The sequence below is a fragment of the Camelina sativa genome, chromosome 7 (assembly GCF_030686135.1).
Source record: "Camelina sativa cultivar CO46 ecotype springtype chromosome 7, ASM3068613v1".
NCBI lineage: Eukaryota > Viridiplantae > Streptophyta > Magnoliopsida > Brassicales > Brassicaceae > Camelina > Camelina sativa.
Window position 1 is genome coordinate 15,255,970 of NC_141886.1, and position 19,848 is coordinate 15,275,817.

General features: G+C 39.8%; 2 protein-coding genes and 1 long non-coding RNA gene across 3 annotated transcripts; 1 reads left to right on the plus strand and 2 right to left on the minus strand.

The window, feature by feature from the left end:
* Positions 1 to 1,173: 1,173 nt before the first annotated feature.
* LOC147941236 (uncharacterized) lies at positions 1,174 to 3,516 on the minus strand. Its single transcript, XR_015562896.1, has 3 exons — positions 3,085 to 3,516; positions 2,667 to 2,736; positions 1,174 to 1,984 (listed from the first exon to the last, which is right to left on the minus strand). It is a non-coding gene; the product is annotated as an uncharacterized LOC147941236 (long non-coding RNA).
* A 339-nt stretch (positions 3,517 to 3,855) lies between these two features.
* Positions 3,856 to 5,647, plus strand: LOC147941237 (uncharacterized). Its single transcript, XM_087458434.1, has 3 exons — positions 3,856 to 4,521; positions 5,024 to 5,192; positions 5,307 to 5,647. The coding sequence occupies exons 1-3, from the start codon at positions 3,856 to 3,858 to the stop codon at positions 5,645 to 5,647; spliced, it is 1,176 nt and encodes a 391-aa protein (XP_087314560.1).
* Positions 5,648 to 8,890: 3,243 nt separating this feature from the next.
* LOC104704573 (putative mitochondrial protein AtMg01090) lies at positions 8,891 to 15,063 on the minus strand. Its single transcript, XM_010420632.2, is given in 4 exon segments — positions 8,891 to 9,231; positions 9,301 to 9,508; positions 9,510 to 9,752; positions 15,052 to 15,063. Coding segments are annotated over 4 exon segments (804 nt in total).
* Between the last annotated feature and the right edge of the window lie 4,785 nt (positions 15,064 to 19,848).

The following is a 19,848-nucleotide window of genomic DNA, read 5'->3' on the forward strand; positions in this document are numbered from 1 at the left end:
CGGTTGTGGAACTTGTTGTTGACGAAGTAACCTTGGTCTGTCGATGTTGTCGATGAATGGACTCAAGTTGCGGCTACCTTTGGATCGTGTTTGCATGCACAAGTAGGTGACCGAGGGTGTACACGAGGGTCAACTCCATCCAGGTGATCGAGTGACGGGTCGGGTGGGTACTCGGGTTGTATCTGAAATGTAAAACGAACAAAAACGAAAGCAAACAAGTCAGATTCCGAACCAATGTAGATAAGAGAACTTGTTCTAGCAAGTGCTGAAATCCTAAACGTAGCAAAATTAAATTCAACCAAATGGCAACGGCGCCAAATTGATAACAGCTTTTTCACCCAAGATATCAATTCCCTATGCAGTTGTAGTACAAAGGGTTATCAATCCAAATGGTTGTTTAAGTTAGCAGGAAGGATATGACCAGAACAGTGGAAGTCAAGCCAAGCAATAATGGGGTTTTGTCTAACAATCCTAAAATAATAAAAGAACAGAATATAAACAAGGAACCACACGACCTAAACACTCGATGCAAGCATTCGAGTACAGGATCGGGTGTGGTGATCGAGTAAGCAAAGAAGGTATGAACAACTCGAGGGGTTACTCGAAGCAGGTGATCGTGTACCTGTTCGGGTAAGGGATCGAGTGATGAATAGAAATGCAAGCAATTAAAATACGATAGCTTCTAAGGATGGGGTAATCGAATCCTAAGTATTCCTAACCAGTACAGATATCTTACATACCTCAAGCAAATATTTCCTAGACAATGAATCTCTAAAATCTTGTTAAAACACTCTCATGATAGAAACAATCAACATTGATCACTCCCCTACCCAACTCTCGTTGGAGAGACATGACCAAGCAGACATTAAGATCCGATTCATTATTGTCAGTAAACCCCTTACTCATCTAATCTCTTAGGCTAAGTGAGTAAACTCTAGCATTGGTTGATTCAAGCATCTCATCTACACCTCTAGGTGGTAAAACACCTTAGATCTAATCTCACCCTCTCGGTTTGTTGACATCATTAAGAACACCAATCTAGAAGGAAATCTATTAAACATATACAATCAACTAAGACATCCTAACCGATCAAGAATACAAAATCATCTTTCCCATCCCTAGAAACTTTACTACATTACTCAGAAATCATAGCAAGAAACATCAAAGAAAATATAAACGAAAATTGCATTATATTAAACGATAAAGTAGAGGGATAAGCGTACAAGATAGAAATCCAAAGAAACGATAAAAAGTTATGAAATAAAATCTAAAACAAAAGGGAAAAGTGTTTGACTCGCTCAGTTCTCTCATAGAAGCTCTCGCTCTCTGGTTTGAGGGTCTGCGGCGTGTTCGTTTGCGAGGAAGAAAAGGAGGGGTTTATATATGGAAACCCCTTTGACTTAGCTTTCCAGACCTGCCCGAGGGTCTACTCGATGGGGTACACGAGGATGAGGTCGAGTTAGTCCTCGGGTAGATCTTCGGGTTGGTCTTCATGCTCTTGGATTCTCCTTGATCGTGTTGGGGTTCGGACTCGTTCTTCCAGCTCAATGGCTCCTTCGGGTACATATTCGGGTTTGTCCTTGTTTTCCCCCATTTTAGGCTCTTAAGCACCTGTTTTCATCCAAAATATGCAAATGCAAAAATACAACACCCTAAATGGCCTAAAAGTGAATTCTTACAGTTAATGACCTAAAAATGCTAAGTTAAGGGTATGAATAATGCAAAATATGGACAAAAAATGATGCTAAAAACATGTAAATTAGAGAGTTATCACATTTTTTTTTTTAAACAAATCATTTTATGAAATCTTGACCCTCCGTGTCAGTACCGGAGTGGCCTTAACCGGCTTTGATACCAAATGTAACACCCGTACCATCATAGAAGACGGGACAACGTGTAATCCACCCGGTCTGGCCAAAAACGTTTCTTTCTTCAAAATTCACCAACGAACAAACTTCAAACTGCAACTCTTAAACTTACTAACCTAGGAAAAAGGGAAAAAGGGGGTGAGTAAACAAGTTTACTCAGTGAGGAGATCAAACTCTGCCCACTGGACATACAGTAATAACGTTCCAAATATAATCAACAACTATTACTTAGCATAGATTCAGAATGTCTATTAGTCAAACAAACAAGCAAACGTCATATTTCTCCTTAATAACTTTCATACTATTTTATGCACCTTTTGTGACAACTACCACATTAAAACATTTCTTTTCCTTTATATTACTTAAGAAGTTTTACTTTTCTTATAGGTTTGGCCATTATCACTTTTTCTGGCACACAAACCAAATTCCTGGAAGACCACGACCCATAACTTGATTCTTCCCATACTGCTCGTCAGCGGTTTATGACCTGCAATGAACCCATCGGTCCATTGCAGTCCAACATCCTTAAGTATCCTTTCTTTTCTCATTTTCATTATACGTTCATGATAATTTTTGTAATATAATATATACATTAATTTATAACATCAAATCGTATTACTAATGTGATTCACATGTATCATGTTACTAGCAACCTATCTTACCATGCACACAATATCACATGAACATTTCCAATCAACAAACAATTCTTAAGTCTATACTCAGCAACCATCGAAGAGTACATAAGGAAAAGAGTACATAAGGAAAAAGATTATTGTTATCCGCAAATACCACCCTCACCTTAGCCATTTGATTTAATCTTTGGTTCAGAAATAGCAACAACAACCCTGCTCTAGCAACAATCTTCAATCTGCAACGGTTTAGATGACAATAATCTATTAGACCAATCCAATCCAACCCAAAATCTCCATTTAATTGTTACTTGGTGCTTCCCAATTAAATTAATTAGATGAGAATCCAATAACTTAATAATTCTACGACCATAACACAACACACTCCCCCCCCCCCACACGTGACCACTTGCATACGTCACAATTCAAACCACATTCTCAACCACTAAGCTTTAGATTGAAGGACATAAACATACTTAGGATCCCTTGGTTACACTGGTTTAGATCGGTTTAGTCACTCGGTTCAATAATCAAAACAACACAGCAACAAAACAACAACAAACACGAGAGAATGCTTTGTTGTTTACCTTCCTCGGTGTTTACTCTCGGTGATTCATGACGTCTTCACGATGTGGAACTAAGACGGTTTAATCCAGCGGTGGTTACGTCCTTATGGCTCCACAATCCTTAATGGCCTTGACAATGGCTACGGCTGCTCCGGTGACAGCGGGTGACATCTCCGGTGACACACGGTGGTCTGACCAACGGTGGTGACCGTTGTCGGTGAACGGCTGGCGTTGACGGCAACAAAGGTGATCAAAGTGGTGTGCTCCAACATCAATAATGGTGGACTCGACGACGGCTCCGGCATGAGACGACAACTACAACACCACGACGGAGGAACAACACAGTGCCAGCGACAATGATAACGGTGAGTTCCGACGTAGAGAGAGGCGTATGACTAGGGTTCACAAATTCTCTCCTTTGTCGTAAACATTAAAGCGGCGATATGTTTACACGAGCATTAACCAACAAAGACAAAACCCTTTTGTCGATTTGTGACTTCTCTTTGTTGGCCCATAATGGACTGCAACTTAATACAAAACTGGCCCAATAATGAAATTGGGGTGTTACAATGATAATGTGGTTAATGCATCTAATGTTGAAAGTTTAAATGTTTGTGAAAACCCAAATTCTCCTGTTGATATTTTTGATCCAAGGTATTGGGAAAACCTTGGATAATAAAAGGAGAGATGTGTTAGTTGAAAAAGGACCTCAAAGAGAATTGAATCTTGTGTTTCCTTTAGATGCAAACAAGAGGCGTTTCTCATATAATTATTATTCTAGGAAGCTGCGTAATGGGGAAACTAGTGACAGAAATTGCTAAAGAGAAAGAACGTTGGAGGTTTGTCTTAGCTAGAATAATTGTTGTTGTAAAATTTCTTGCTAAAAGAAATCTAGCTTTTCGTAGAAAAAATGAAAAACTTTACCAAGATAACAATGATAATTTTTTAGGTGCTATTGAAATGATTGCAGAATTTGATTTGATAATCCAAGATCATATTAGACGCATTCATATTCATGAAATTCATTGTCATTATCTTGGTCATAATATTCAAAATGAGTTTATCTCTCTTTTGGCTCATAATGTTCAGCTTTCCATCGTTAAAACCATTAAAGAGTCTAGGTACTTTCCTGTCATTCTTGATTGCACACCGGATGCGAGCCATCAAGAGCAAATGACTTTGATAATTCGATGTGTGAAAATATCAAACAGAAAAGCAAGTGTAGAAGAGTACTTCTTAGAGTTTCTAAAGGTGGATGACACCACTGGTTTAGGTCTCTTTGATAAGCTACTAGATGCTTTAAAGTCTCTTACTCTTGATTTTGAGAATATTAGAGGTCAAGGTTATGATAATGGTTCTAACATAAAAGAAAAACATCAAGGTGTTCAAAAGCGATTACTTGATGTAAATCCAAAAGCTTTGTATATGTCGTGTGCTTGTCATAGTCTGAATCTTGTGGTTAGTGATATGGCTCATTCATGTGTAAAAGCTATTTCTTTCTTTGGAATTTTGCAACGCATATATGCATTATTTTCTAGTTCGTCTAAGAGATGAAAAATTTTGCTTGATCATGTTCCTTGCTTTACTGTAAAATCTTTGTGTAACACACGTTCGGAGAGTCGAATTAAAAGTGTCAAAGCTATTAGGTTCCAAGCTCCACAAGTAAGATCAGCTTTATTGGAATTATATGAGTCTTGTGATGATGCTATGACAAAGAGTGATGCTGAAAGTTTGATCATGGCATTTGATAATTTTGAATTTATCCTTGGCATTGTTCTTTGGTATGATATTTTGTTTGCCATTAACTCAGTGAGTAAGAATTTACAGTCTAAATCATTTTGCATTGATAATGCTTTAAAACAATTGCAAGGTGTGTGTTTGTTTTTTGAGAAGTATAGACATGAAGGGTTTAGTTCTAGTTTGAGTATAGCTCAAACTATTGCTCGTGATATGGATGTAGATCCTATATTTCCACAGAAGCGTCGTGTTTTCAGAAAAAAAACAGTTTGATGAAATACAATCTAGTGAAGATGCATTTAGAGTCAATTACTTTTTGGTTGTGGTGGACATGGCAATCACTTTGGTGAAGACCAGATTTGATCAAATGAAAACTTTTGAAAGTGTTTTTCGTTTCTTATTTGATTCGAAAAAGTTAAAGACATTACATGATAGTGATTTATAAGAGCATTGTTGTAACTTATGCAAAACTTTTTCTCATGGTAACTCGTCGGATGTTGATTCAGATGATCTTTTTTCAGAATTGAGAGTGCTTCAAACGACTTTACCTGATGTGTCAATGGAATCTACTGAAGTTCTTGAGTTTGGTGAAGATATTGGTTGTTATCCAAATGTTTCAATTGCATATAGAATCATGTTAACTATACCGGTGACAGTCGCTTCAGCGAAGAGAAGCTTTTCAAAACTAAAATTATTGAAAAATTATCTAAGATCTTCAATGTCTCAAGAAAGGTTGAATGGTTTAGCTATTTTGTGCATCAAAAAGAACATATTGGAGAGCATTGATACTGAAACTATTATTCATGATTTTGCATCGACTAAAGCTCGTAAAAATAGGATTTTGTGATCCTTTATATCTTTCAAGAATAAGTATTGGCTTCTGTTTTTTTTTTCAGGTGTGAAAGGATGTGAAAGTTTATATATATGGAGATGGAAAGGATAAAACAAGCTTACAAGGCCAGCTAGAAGCAGAGGAGAGCACAAAGTTACAAGAAAAGCAAGGAAAGGAGAGCACACTGGAAATTTATCTTTTTTGTGTGACTGTTTATTTACATCTGTTGGAGGAAAAATTGCGAAATGACATTGTTGTTGCTTTCTTTTTGTAAACGTTCTTTTATTTTTTGCTATCCTTTTGTGAACAACTTTTTTTTATGTGTTTTGTTCTGTTTTTTGCCCCGGGGTCTCTATAATGCTCAAGCCGGCACTGGTTGCTGCTACATCCTCTTCACCAACCACCTCGTGATGACTAGTTGTACCCATAGTTGTATCTATTGTTGTACAAGAAAACTTATTTGTACCAAAAGATAAATGTCTCTATTCTGCTCCTATACAAAAACCAATCAAAATTTCATTCTATTTACCCGTGGTAGCCATGGAGGATTCAACTATTCTTCGTTTGATGTTGGCCAAGGAGAAGAGATTTCTGATGGTGAATGAGGAGGAGGTTCTTCACCTGTTGCTACTGGTGGAGGAGATTTGATTGTTGCTAGAGGACGAAAAGCAATTGAGGCTGGTGGAGGAGGAGCGGTTGAGGCTGGCGAAGGATGAGCTTTTTCTGCCGAAGGATTCTTCTTTCTTTTTTTCTTCGAATTTCTACCGTTTCTCATTTTGGGATGCATTGATATAGCTGAGATTAACAAAAGAACACATATATTTTAGAGCTTTTGACTCTAATTTTGAATTTAAATCCTAGTTTACAAACCCTAATTTTAGATGAGATTTTAGAGATTTACCTTTGAAAGAGAGAATAAAATGAAGAAAGATTTCAGATTTGATTAAGATTGTGAGAAAATAGGTGAGATTTAGCCGAAGAAGAAAAAAATAAATCATCCAGTTTTTTTTTTTGGTTCAACGGAGAAGAAAGAAGAAATCATTCAGTTTCAATATTTGAATCGAGAGAAAAAAATTGTTAAAATCTGGTTTTAGTGGATAACGGGTGGATAACCCGAATTAAACTTAGTTGGGTTGATAAATAAAGGAATTTCTTTAAGTTTTATGGTCTTTCACCAATTTTTTCATTAAAGAAAAAGAAAAAAAGAAATCCCTTAATAATAAAACGGAAGTACACAACATTTTTTTGTAGGCTATATAATTTTTATAAGTTGGTTACAAAATAGGTTATAAATTACATATAGATTGGTTACAAAAAAAACGTTATAGATTAATTGGTCAATCCGCGGGCTATATGAATACACTTAAGAATATCCCAAAGAATTTTCCCAAAGAGAATTCCAATGATTTATACAATTTCCTAAATAAAATCTTTAATTCCATGTATTGTTACAAAATATATACTGTTAGGCATAAAAATATATTCTTAGGCGTAAAAAGGAATAAAATCTTGGTAATTTATCACAATTAATCGTGATTTCCGAGATCGTATTGTACACAGGTCATATTAAAATCTTAAGTAAGAACGGGTCATATTAAAAAAACTTTCACCAAACATGTTCAAAAATTAAAATAAAAACAAACAACAAACATAACCATTTCTCATACATAAAATTACAAAATTAACAATATAAAATTTACAAAATATGTATTTCATTATATTTAGCATGTGATTTTATTTCATAATGTTTTATCCAAAAAAACTTTTGAAAATAATCATATAAATTATATTTTATTCTAAATTATAATATAAACAAAAGGAATTTCAACCCGTGCTTTAGCACGGATCCTAATCTAGTTAGTTATAATAAGAGGGAGATATGAGAAAATGATTTTTGAGATGAGGGCACAAAAGAATTAAATCCAACAAATAATCAGGTTTGGAGATGTAAAACAAATTTATGAATTAGTGAAAGATCGACTTCTTTCTTTTTTGAAAATTGAATATTTTTACAACTTTCATAAAAGGTTGGCTTTGACATCTTGGAAGTCGAACTATTTTGTTTCTTTTAAATCATTTTATTTTATTTTTTGGGTTGATTAAAATTATTTTAATTGGGAAAAAAAACCTCAACATTTTATTACTTGAATTTACAGTCTTTATTAAAATTGTCGTTTCAAGATAAACAAAACTAACATAACTTAGATATATATATATATATATATATACTAGATAAGGGTCCACACAATGTGCGGGTTTTAAAATTATTGAAAAAAATAAATCCTAAACACTAAACTATTTTTTTAAAATATAAAAAAATTATTATTTCCTGAAGTAAATATATTAATAATTTTAGTTAGAGAAAAAAATCATATTTGTATTTACCTTCATACATTTATTTATATTTTTATATTTTAAATATATTATAACAAGTATTACAATAATCTAAAGTTAAATTATACCCCACCAAAACTTTTGCCAAATACTCATCATTACAAATATTATTATTGTCAAATTTCAAGAATATTTCACAACTTATTACAAAATATTTTGCATGCAAAGAATTCATTAAAACAACATATAATTAATAACCACGTAAAATTTTACTGTATGTTTTACCATTAAAAATATGCTCTTACACCCAAAATTATTTTCTTGTTAAAGTATGCTCTTTATTACCACCTAAAATATATTTTAAACAAATTTTATGTTGCTTTACTTTTATTTTGGCATAATTATAGTTCTTATAATTACTAAAATTGTTTTGTGGTATAATTTTTTTCAGTATAAATTTTTTTACTCCAAAGATATTTTGGAAACTACAGACCTTCATCACAGAGAAACTTCCAAAGTGTTGCTGACTTAACATTTCGGCATAACAAAGCTTGCACTGTCTTTTCGCACTTAGGCGCGCAACGTGCCATTGGTAATGATTATCCCTAGCTTGAATCTCATTCAATCCATAAACTTGTGCAATCCCATCTCCATTTGAGACCACTCGACCGATCTCATCCACTTGAAAATTCGCGTAAAAGTTCCTAATTCGACTTTCGAATAGATTCGTTAGTTCCGCAGCTCTGGGAGATAATTCCATAATTCCATTTTTGAATTAAGAGGCGAGGAATACCACTTTAGAAGAAAAAAATCTACCTTATGAACTGAACAAAAGCACTAAATCCAGAGCTTGGATAAAGTAGCGACTATTCTTGCCAATTCCAGTTTTGAACTACTGCATACTTGTTTCATAGCTTTTTAAGTCTAGTCGACATAATGTCTGGCATTTACCTGATGGTTGCCCAAGCCCCTGAGCTCATCAATGAAAGGATTCCATCTTTCATAGCGAGTTGTTCCGAAGTCGCGCCTGAGCATAGTGAAATGCCTCTCACGATCATCGATATCATGCTCCCAGTCGTCATGGAGAGCCAACTGGAGAGCACGCTTGACATCTTCTGGATCTTCGAGAGTTACCCCGCGTTCATGTAAGAGAATGTGGGCTTTTCGTACCATGGCCGCCTCCAAATTCTCGCAGGCGTTTGTGATAGTCTCTACCTCGGCAGAGATGCGGGCATGTTCGTGTGCCCGAGCCCCCCTTTCCCCACCTTCACCAAATGGTTGATCCAGGTGATTCTCCTATTGAGCTCCTGGGGAAGGTAAGGCATTGAATGGACCAGCCTGTTCCCTCTGAATCGGTTGATTGACCGACGAGCTACTAGGCCCGGAACTGGTCGAATCTTCCATATCAGAAGTATATGTGAACCATTCTGAATATGAAGATGCATCGCCTTGGTAACCATGAGGAACTATCCCTCGAGATGAACCCGTAACTGAAAATGTTCCCATAAATCCAGTAAAGACATCCGCGGAGAATGTACCAAAAACCCGCCAAGACATGGCTACGTAGAAGAACCAGAAAGATGGAGATTTGACAAACAAGGGCTAGATAACACCATTGTGTCATCCTCTTTCCTAAATACTGCCTAAAGGAGCTAAATAGACAAATTGTAAAAACCAAGAGGAAAAAGAAGAAAAGAAGATCTAAACGGGAAACGCCTTCAGATCCTAGAAAACGTCCGAAAAAACCTGCTACAGAACTACCGAGCAGGAGCAACAATAGTCGAACCTCGTGGTTTGTAGAGAACAGCCATCGAACTAGATTTTTCATAAATTTGAGATTCTTTCGTTTATTACCTTATCAGAGAGGGGTAGAGTATTTAGTAACTCGAGCATTTATTGTTTACTATCGCCCGAGGAACGCTTCAAATAGAAGTGGTTGTGGATTCGAACCATTGACACAAAAAGGATTTACAGTCCCTTGCTCTAACAAGCTGAGCTACCTGTGAACCACTTTGTTCTCAACTTATCCAATGAATCTCTTTCTCTTATTCAATTACACTTTGTTTAGTTTAGTGATAGTTAGAGACGCGTAGCGGGCACTCCACAAAGCAGTCTTCTTATTATATATGTATTTTTCTCAAAATTGGGAAGTAGTCCTCACTCAATAGTTAGATCAAATCTTGTACACCGGAGACCTGCTTCGCGAGTCCATACGGGGCTACATGTGGCGAAGCGTATTTTGGCGGTGCTTTCTTGATTGATATCTAACTGGAATTCGAATCTTATTATATACGTATTATTCTGTCAATCAATAAGCCTGGTTTGTCTGTCTCTTTTTTTGGAATGAGATTTCACTCTTTCTTCTTTGGGAACTCCAAGTTGTTTAGCTGTCATTCTTCCTTCCGGTACCCTTTCAGTGCAACCGAGCCAATTAGTCAAACGTTGTGCTCGGAATGCTACTTCCCTTAGTTTTGTTTCAAAATTTCTATCAGAGTTAATATTTTACATATTTTTGCTATGTAAATTTATTTTTTTTGTGCCTCCGGCCTCCATAACTCTTGGCACGGCTCTGCCAAATCCAAATAGCTTCATGAACCTTCATTTGTTGACTTTGGAAGCATGTTGTCATTAGGCAGAATGTCTTGGACCATCGTCAGAAGCTGGTCAAAAAAGTTTTCTGACATCCCCCTCTTCACCTTTATGCGCTAGAGGCCCATAAATGTAGAGACCTTGGTGTAATTGTGACATGTCGAATACAGTGGTGTTTCAGCTTCATTCAACTTCTTACAAAATTCAGAATCTTCTACAGTTTCACCATTGTCAAACTAAGATCCATTAGGCTTATCTTATTGTTGACTATCCCCATCATTACTGAAAGCTGTCCTAAACAACGCAAAAGCATCCAATCCAGAAATCTGACCATCATCATTCTTATCTTCACTTGTGTCTTCATGTATACTCCACACTGCTTTCCTCTTGTATTTATGATTCATCCCTCTTATCACTAAATGATCTACTACTGCATCTACTGGTTGGTGACTAACATTACGACAATCGATGCACAGAGATAAAATCTCAGCAGGATAATCCAAAGATTTTGATGAAGCATTCACAAACTTATTTGCCCCTTCAGCATACTCACTGCTATTCCTGTAAGTAAAACAATGAAGTCCTATGACACCCCGGTTTCATGGACATTTGGAGAGGTTTAAAAGAATTAATTTGGCCACCTATGTCACCAAAGTGCACTAATCTTTTTGGTCAAGGGTCCTGAGCGAGCTCCAGAGTTAAGCATGCTTGAGCTGGAGTAATCACATGATGGGTGACCTTCCGGGAAATGACTGTCGGAACTGTGCGAGTGATGACAAAACACAGGGAAAGATCATGTGGTGATTTGTAGGGACGATAACAAGTCTTTAAAACCTCCCAGACGTAGCAAACCGGCCGTCGGATATGGGTGGGCTCACGGGCCTAGTGAGAGGACGTTAGGCCCATTAAAGAAGGTGGGCCTATGTACAGGGATTGGACATGGGCCAACTAAGAGGTGGCGGTCGGGGTGTTACAAGTGGTATCATAGCCGAACCCAAACGAGTGTGGAGTTGAGTAAGCTCACACCGTCGAAGGTGACAGTCATGGTGCGCAACGAGGACGTTGTGATCTGTTAGTGGAGGTGAATTGTGACACCTCGGTTTCAGGGACATGCGGAGAGGTTTTAAATAATTGATTTGGCCATCTATGTCACCAAAGTGCACTTATCTTTTCGGTCAAGGGTCCTGAGAGAGCTCCAGAGTTAAGCATGCTTGAGCTGGAGTAATCACAGGATGGGTGACCTTCCGGCAAATGACTGTCGGAACTGTGCGAGTGATGACAAAACACAGGGAAAGATCATGTGGTGATTTGTAGGGACGATAACAAGTCTTTAAAACCTCCTGGACGTAACTAAACCGTTCGTCGGATATGGATGGGCTCACGGGCCTAGTGAGAGGATGTGAGGCCCATTAAGGAAGGTGGACCTATGTACTGGGATTGGACATGAGACCCACTAAGAGGTGGCGGTCGGGGCGTTAAAAGTCCAACTATCAATATAACTCACATACACACCAATAATTTAAAATTAAAATAATATGATATAGAGTTTCATACCTAGATAGCCAAACCCATGACTTATCGATAGTAACTCAGCTCCTCCACCAAATATATAAAACCAATTGATCAGACACTCAAATAACTAGCTAACATTACAGAACAACAATATATGAACACTGGGAGAAAGGATTCACAATTTTACGATTCAGAAAAAGTCTTCTTCGACAAAAGATGGGTAGAATCTGTGAACAAAATTTACAAAGTACATTCACACAAAGAACATTCTATAACCAACAAGAAAACTCAGACAAACAACAACAAAAAAAAAAGGAAAACCTTAATACCTTCGACTCCTTGAATTCTGACACAAAGAGCTACCTGCGAAAATCAGAAAGTGTAACAAAGAAATTCAAATCTTCAGTTGTAAAACCTAAACCAAAGCTCCCTAAAATCGATACAAAATCCAGAAAATTTAATCGAATATGGGGTTATTACAAGAACCCTAAATATATACAAAAACCTAAACCCAGAAAAATTTATTCAAAAATGGGTTATTAGAAGGAACCCTAAATCGATACAACCTAAACCCAGAAACAAGAATTCACGGGAAACCTCAAGAACCGACGAAGAGAAGACAACGACGGGATCGACAACAAAAAAAAAACTTCACGGCGATGACCAAGATGTGCAGTGAGAGAGAGAGAGAGTTTTTATATTTTGCCTAAGTGTTTTAGTTTTTTCGTACTAAGTGGAGGCCAAAATTTTTAACACGCGGAGAACAAAAAATCCCGCTTAAAACATAAGATAACACAAAAGACAATCAGCTGCAATTAAAAATAAGTACAGTTAAAAAACAAAAATAAATCACACTTTCTAATCCCCCACACTTTTAATAGCATAACCAATATGTAACCGCTATTAAAAAGTAGTGTCTATCTCTTTATTGCGAAAAACAAAAAAACGCTATCTTTAAGTGCTATTAATACTCACATTTCTTGTAATGATGTAATCCTAATTGTTTAATTAATTAACCTTATTGTCTAATTTTTTTGATTAATTAACATTGGAAGCTCATTCTTGGACTGTACAATCCCTTTTTCTTTATATTATAAGTTTATACACCTGTATCAATACAATAAAACTTCCATGTTTTTCACCAGATCATGACACCTCAGCTTTTATATTGAAGCAGAGGCTGACACATCAATTGAAATGAATATCCAATCAAATTATAACAATTAATACACATCAGCTTTTTTACTCCTAGGTGGACAAAACAAAAGAGAAAAACGATGATTTATTCTTCTTCTTCTTCGTTGCCGTTTATAACATGGTCCGACTATGTTTGTGGGTTTAATCAATCGATGGTTGATTTTTTCTTTTTTTCTCGCCATGTATTCCATGATCTTCATGATTTGGTGGAATTAGGGGTTTATTTTGTAACATTCGCGAACCGAAATCCCGGTTTAGGGGATTGCATCGGTCGATGCATATAGTGCATCGGTCGATGTAGGTTCAGTTTTCTGCGGACGAGTTAAGTTAAACGCTACGTTTTGGGTTAGGGAAAACCCTCAAGTCGTATTTTTGTCTCATTCGGCGAGTTTAGCCGTTTTTGAGAGAAAAGAAAGAGAGAAAAGTGTTCTTGAGTGTTCTTGAGGTTTTTGGGAGATTGGAAGTTGTTCCTGTAGAGATCTGTAGCTGGGATCGTTGTAGGAGCTTCCTTGAAGTGTTTTCTTGTCTGTTTAAGATTCAGAATCATCTTGGCAAAGGTAAGTGTATGACCATGGCTTATCTAAGCTGGAGATCTCTCTGATTTGCCTGTTACGTGTTGTTAGGCTTGCTAGATTGTTATTTGGGACGTTGGGAAGCTTTCTTGTGGCTTGGGATCGAGTTTTGTGGTTGTAGGAACGAGGATCCGGCGAGAAGCTTCAGGGGAAAACGATGCTCGGCATTGCATCGGTCTATGCACTTTGTGCGTCGGTCGATGCAAATGCGAGGACGGCGCATAAAATCTAGGTTTTTCGTGCTATGTCGAGCATGCGTCGGTCGATGCAGATCTTGCATCGGTCGACGCAACCTCTAACTAGTGTTGGTCGATGCATGTTGGTGTCGGTCGATGCATGTTGGTGTCGGTCGATGCATGTTGGTGTCGGTCGATGCTAAGTCCTGGGTTGTTATTGTTGATTGTTGATTGTTTATTGATGGTTAGAGATGTCTCTATTGCTTGTATGTATAGCCCAGTAGATGGGAGAATTTCCTTACTGAGTGTTTATAAAATACTCATGCATTGAAATTTGTGTTTGTGGTGCAGGTAAAGGCAAAGTGTGATCGTGGAATCAAGGCAATGAAGAGGAGGATGTTCTAGAGACTCGATTGGTTGTTCTCTGGCATTGCTAGGTTGATAGAGTTGGGTCAAAGAAACATTGCTAGGTTGCTGGTTCTATGCTTTATGGTTGTTGAATTTTGGATATTATCTATGTTATGATTATTGGTTTATTATTGGATATTTGTTGGTTATTGGTATTTGTTATTCCGCTGTTGGTTGTGATTGTGGTTAGGTGGCTAGTGGGTATGGGACCACTAGTTGTAGTTATTCATTATTGTTCTTAATATTATATTTATTATTATTATTTATTATTTAAAAAGAAAAAGAAACGGGTCGGGTCGTTTCAGTTTGGTATTAGAGCCCTTACGGTTCTAGGTTTGGGTTCACTAGGCTTTGTGCTGTAGATGTTTGGGAGTGCATGTCATGATTGATTATGTGAGTTAGTCAATTGTGTGTGGCATGGAGTCCTAGAACATCCTCTTCGAGTCTACAGTGTGATTCCACGGTGAGTTGTGTTTTTATGTTTTTTATTATGTTAAGATTGCTTGTTAGCCTCTGTTCTTGGAAGTGCAGTGGCTAAAGGTGTTTGAGTTGTTGGTCGTGGACGGGGACATGGTCGTGGTCATGGTCGGGCGGGTCCCGAGGCCAGCAAGTGTGTGGTCCAAAGTTCCACGAGGAGGTACATCAGAGGGTCGCAAGCGTATCAGGAGGGACCAAAGGGGGTTAGCCGGGGGTGCTGGGAACCCAGGTGTGGGGTTGCAGCAGGTGGAGCCCAGGGTCGAGATGATCGCTTGGCGGATCTGTTGGCGTACTGTTGGATATTAGAAGTTGAGTGGCAGGTGTGACATTGTAATGTTATACTCGTACCACGAGAAGTACCTTTGGTCGAAAGATGTTTATAGTCTTTAAGGATTGTTGCTCCTGAGGGGATGGTGGTTTTCCCAGAATACCAATAGCTCGAGGGGTTGTGGGCTCCGAGAGTGGCAGAGGGGATGATGTTCTCCTGAGGGGATGATTAGTTCCTCTGAAACTGATATCTTGAGGATTATGGTCCAAGAGTGAGACGATATAACTCGAAGACGGTGGTCTGAGAGTGAGGTCGGTATGGCCCAAGGGCTGCGACCTAAGGGTGGAGGAGTTTGGAGTAAGCAATGCCTAGGACATGAGTATAAACATAACTACTGAATGTAAAACTCGAGAGAGTGATGGTGGTTAATGTGTTGGATGTGTTGATCAGTGGGTCAGGGTTTTATGACCGGAGCGGTTATGAATGTGTGGCTGTTGCGCCAGGATTGTGCGGCTGGTGGTGCTGGAGAAGCTGCGGGAGCAGAAGTTGTTTGCTAAGTTGAGCAAGTGCAGTTTTTGGCAGCGTGAGATGGGTTTTCTGGGTCATATTGTGTCTGCAGATGGGGTTTCTGTAGATCCGGAGAAGATTCAGGCTATCAGGGGTTGGCCTAGACCGCAAAATGCCACAGAGATCAGGAGTTTCCTTGGTCTGGCAGGTTACTACAGGAGGTTTGTGCAGGGTTTTGCGAGTAGAGCACACCCTATGCCTAAGTTGATAGGGAAGGATGTTCCTTTTGTTTGGTCACTGGAGTATGAGGAAGGCTTTGCAAGCCTGAAGGAGATGTTGACTACTACGCCAGTGTTGGCTTTGCCTGAGCAGGGGGAACCCTATGTGGTTTATACTGATGCATCTAGAGTTGGTTTGGGTTGTGTGTTGATGCAGCATGGGAAGGTGATTGCCTATGCTTCGTGGCACTTGCGGAAGCATGAGGGCAACTATCCTACTCATGATTTGGAGAATGTTGTAGTTTTTGCCCTGAAGATTTGGAGATCTTATCTTTACGGTGCAAAGGTACAGGTGTTTACAGATCATAAGAGCTTGAAGTATATATTCACTCATCCCGAGCTGAACTTGAGGCAGAGGCGGTGGATGGAGTTGGTGGGAGATTATGATTTGGAGATAGCCTATCACCATGGTAAGGCTAACACGATTGCAGATGCTCTGAGTCGGAAGAGAGTAGCTTCGGCTCAAGAGCTGGAGATGGAGTCTCTAGTAGGAGAGATCAGTGCTTTGAAGTTATGTGTGGTGTCTCAGGAATCGTGGGTTTGGAAGCAGTTGATAGAGCAGATCTTCTGAGCAGGGTGCGGTTGGCACAAGAGAAGGATTTGGGGCTGGTGAATGCCTCAAAGGATGCTGATTCAGAGTATCAGGTCTCAGATAATGGTACTATCCTGGTGCACGGTCGGATTTGTGTGCCCAAGGATGAGGAGTTGAGACAGGAGATCCTGGGAGAGGCTCATGCGAGCGAGTTTTCTATTCCTCCAGGAGCGACTCAGATGTACCGTGATCTCAAGAGGTACTATCATTGGGTCGAGATGAAGAAGGATGTAGCTAGTTGGTTCGCGAGGTGCGATGTGTGTCAGCTAGTAAAGGCTGAGCATCAGGTTCCAGGCGGGTTACCGAAGAGTCTACCCATTCCTGAGTGGAAGTGGGATATGATCACGATGGATTTCGTGGTGGGATTACCAGTGTCTCGGACTTTTGATTCTATTTGGGTCATTGTGGACCGGTTGACTAAGTCAGCACATTTTCTGGCCACTAAGAAGAGTAATGGAGCAGCGGTCTTGGCTAAGAAGTATGTGACAGAGATAGTCAGATTGCATGGGGTGCCAGCGAGTATCGTGTCTGATAGAGATTCTAAGTTCACTTCGGTGTTCTGGAAGGCATTTCAGGCAGAGATGGGCACTAAGGTGCATATGAGTACAGCTTATCATCCCCAGACAGATGGACAGTCAGAGTGGACGATCCAGACGCTAGAGGATATGCTGAGGATTTGTGTGTTGGATTGGGGTGGCCATTGGGGAGATCACCTGAACCTGGTAGAGTTTGCTTGCAACAACAGCTATCAGGCGAGTATTAAGATGGCTCCTTATAAGGCTTTGTATGGAAGGCCATGCTGTACACCGTTATGCTAGACTCAGGTGGGGGAGAGGAGCCTGTTCGGGGAAGATTTTGTTCAGGGGACCTCAGAGAAGATTCGAGTTCTCAAGCTGAACATGAAGGAAGCTCAGGATCGGCAGAGGAGTTATGTCGATAGGAGGAGGAGAGATCTTGAGTTTCAGGTAGGAGACAGAGTTTACCTCAAGATGGCCATGTTTTGAGGTCCGAACAGGTCATTGACTGAGACTAAGTTTAGTCTGAGGTATATGGGTCTATTCAGAGTGATTGAGCGGGTTGGACTAGTGGCATATAAACTGGAGTTACGTAAGTTTATGCGTGCTTTCCATAAGGTTTTCCATGTGTCTATGTTGTGGAAGTGTCTCCGTGAGGATGATCAGTTGTTAGCTAAGATTCCTGAGGATCTTCAGCCTAACATGACTTTGGAGGCGAGACCGGTGAGGGTTCTCGAGAGGAGGATCAAGGAACTTCGGAAGAAGAAGATTCCTTTGATGAGAGTTCTTTGGGACTGTGATGGTGTTGAGGAGCAGACTTGGGAGCCAGAGGCGAGGATAAAGGCAAAGTTTAAGAAGTGGTTAAAGAAGCAAGCCGCGACTTGAGCTTGTCTAGCCTGGTTCCATCTGTAAATCCGTGGCTGGAGCGGGAATGGAATATTCCAGCCCATCTCTTTTGTCTACTTGGTCACTTGGGGTGGTTGGTTGTGCGACTAAGTAACAATATGAGGTGGTGCTCGGGGTACAAAGTTTCCGTGAGGCGGGGTTTTTGGAGGAAAGTTTCCTGGAATAGAAGTTTCCAAAAGTTGAAAGTTTCCAAAAGGTGAAAGTGCTAAAAATGGAAAGTTTTATGTGACTTAGAATTTGTTGATTTTAATGGTTGTGAGCCTTGAAGGGACTTTTGTGGCCTTAGTGGCGGACTTTTGAGTCATTGTGCCCGTGTGTGGCCGTCCTTTGAGATATTGTGTGGCCTTTGTGGCGGGCTGTTTAGCCGTGTGTGGCCTTTGTGGCGGGCTGTTTAGCCGTGTTTGGCCTTTGTGGCGGGCTGTTTCGTCAATTGTGTGGCCTTTGTGGCGGGCTGTTTAGCCAGAGTGCCTGTTTAGGCGGTCCTTCGGGACAGATGGTCTTTGTGATGGTCCTTCGGGACAGATGGTCTTTGTGACGGTCCTTCAGGACAGATGGTCTTTGTGACGGTCTTTCGGGACAGATGGTCTTTGTGACAGTCATTCGGGACAGATGGTCTTTGTGACAATCCTTCGGGACAGATGTCTTTGTGACGGTCCTGTTTAGGACATTTGTTTGGCCTTGGTAGCGGTCCTGTTTAGGACATTTGCTTGACTTGGTGGCGGTCCTGTTTAGGACATTTGTTTGACCTTTGTGGCAGCCCTAGTGGCAGAGAGATGATCCATGTGTGGTCATGAGGTATCCTAGTGAGGGGATATGTGGTTGGTAGGACATTGTGATGTCTTACGTGAGCCACGGGAAGGAAGCCTGGATAGGGATAGGACTCGGACGTGTTCAGAATTGTTTTCTCGCGACTCTTGGGGGACTTAGGTTCTCCTAGTACTGCCATATTCTGAGACTTTGTGGCTTGGGAGTATGGTTGGTATATCGACTTCGGATGACGATCCTGGGGCACAGTATAGGATGGCAACTCGAAAGACAAGTATTGGATTTTTCCTTATATATTATGGCATGCGGGCTTAGGCCCGATGAGGAGCCAACATTATGGCATGCAGACTTAGGTCTGATGAGGAGCCAATAAAACTCAAGGTTTAGGCCTACGGGTAAAGGAAAGTCCAAAAGTCGAGAGCAAATAATGTCTGGAGCGTGAGTCTATCGCCTAGAGGTGACCTTTCATAGATCGGGCGGAGGAGTGCGGGCCGTGGAGACGGTTGCACGGGAGTCCTTGGCTGATGGTTGTTCGAGATTCGAGGACGAATCTATGTTAGTGGGTGAGAATTGTAACATCCGCGAACCGAAATCCCGGTTTAGGAGATTGCATCGGTCGATGCATATAGTGCATCGGTCGATGCAGGTTCAGTTTTCTGCGGACGAGTTAAGTTAAACGCTACGTTTTGGGTTAGGGAAAACCCTTAAGTCGTGTTTTTGTCTCATTCGGCGAGTTTAGCCATTTTTGAGAGAAAAGAAAGAGAGAAAAGTGTTCTTGAGTGTTCTTGAGGTTTTTGGGAGACTGGAAGCTGTTCCTGTAGAGATCTGTAGCTGGGATCATTGTAGGAGCTTCCTGGAAGTGTTTTCTTGTCTTCTTATCTAAGCTGGAAATCTCTCTGATTTGCCTGTTATGTGTTATTAGGCTTGCTAGATTGTTATTTGGGACGTTGGGAAGCTTTCTTGTGGCTTGGGATCGAGTTTTGTGGTTATAGGAACGAGAATCCGGCGAGAAGCTTCGGGGGAAAACGATGCTCGGCATTGCATCGGTCGATGCACTTTGTGTGTTGGTCGATGCAAATGCGAGGACGGCGCGTAATATCTAGGGTTTTCGTGCTATGTC

Coding starts and splice junctions, on each gene's coding strand:
- LOC147941237 (XM_087458434.1), top strand. CDS start 3,856: ATGGGGAAACTAGTGACAGAAATTGCTAAAGAGAAAGAACGTTGGAGG. Junction 4,522..5,023: donor GTCATAGTCTGAATCTTGTG/GTTAGTGATATG, acceptor ATATGGATGTAG/ATCCTATATTTCCACAGAAG. Junction 5,193..5,306: donor AACTTTTGAAAGTGTTTTTC/GTTTCTTATTTG, acceptor ATGTTGATTCAG/ATGATCTTTTTTCAGAATTG.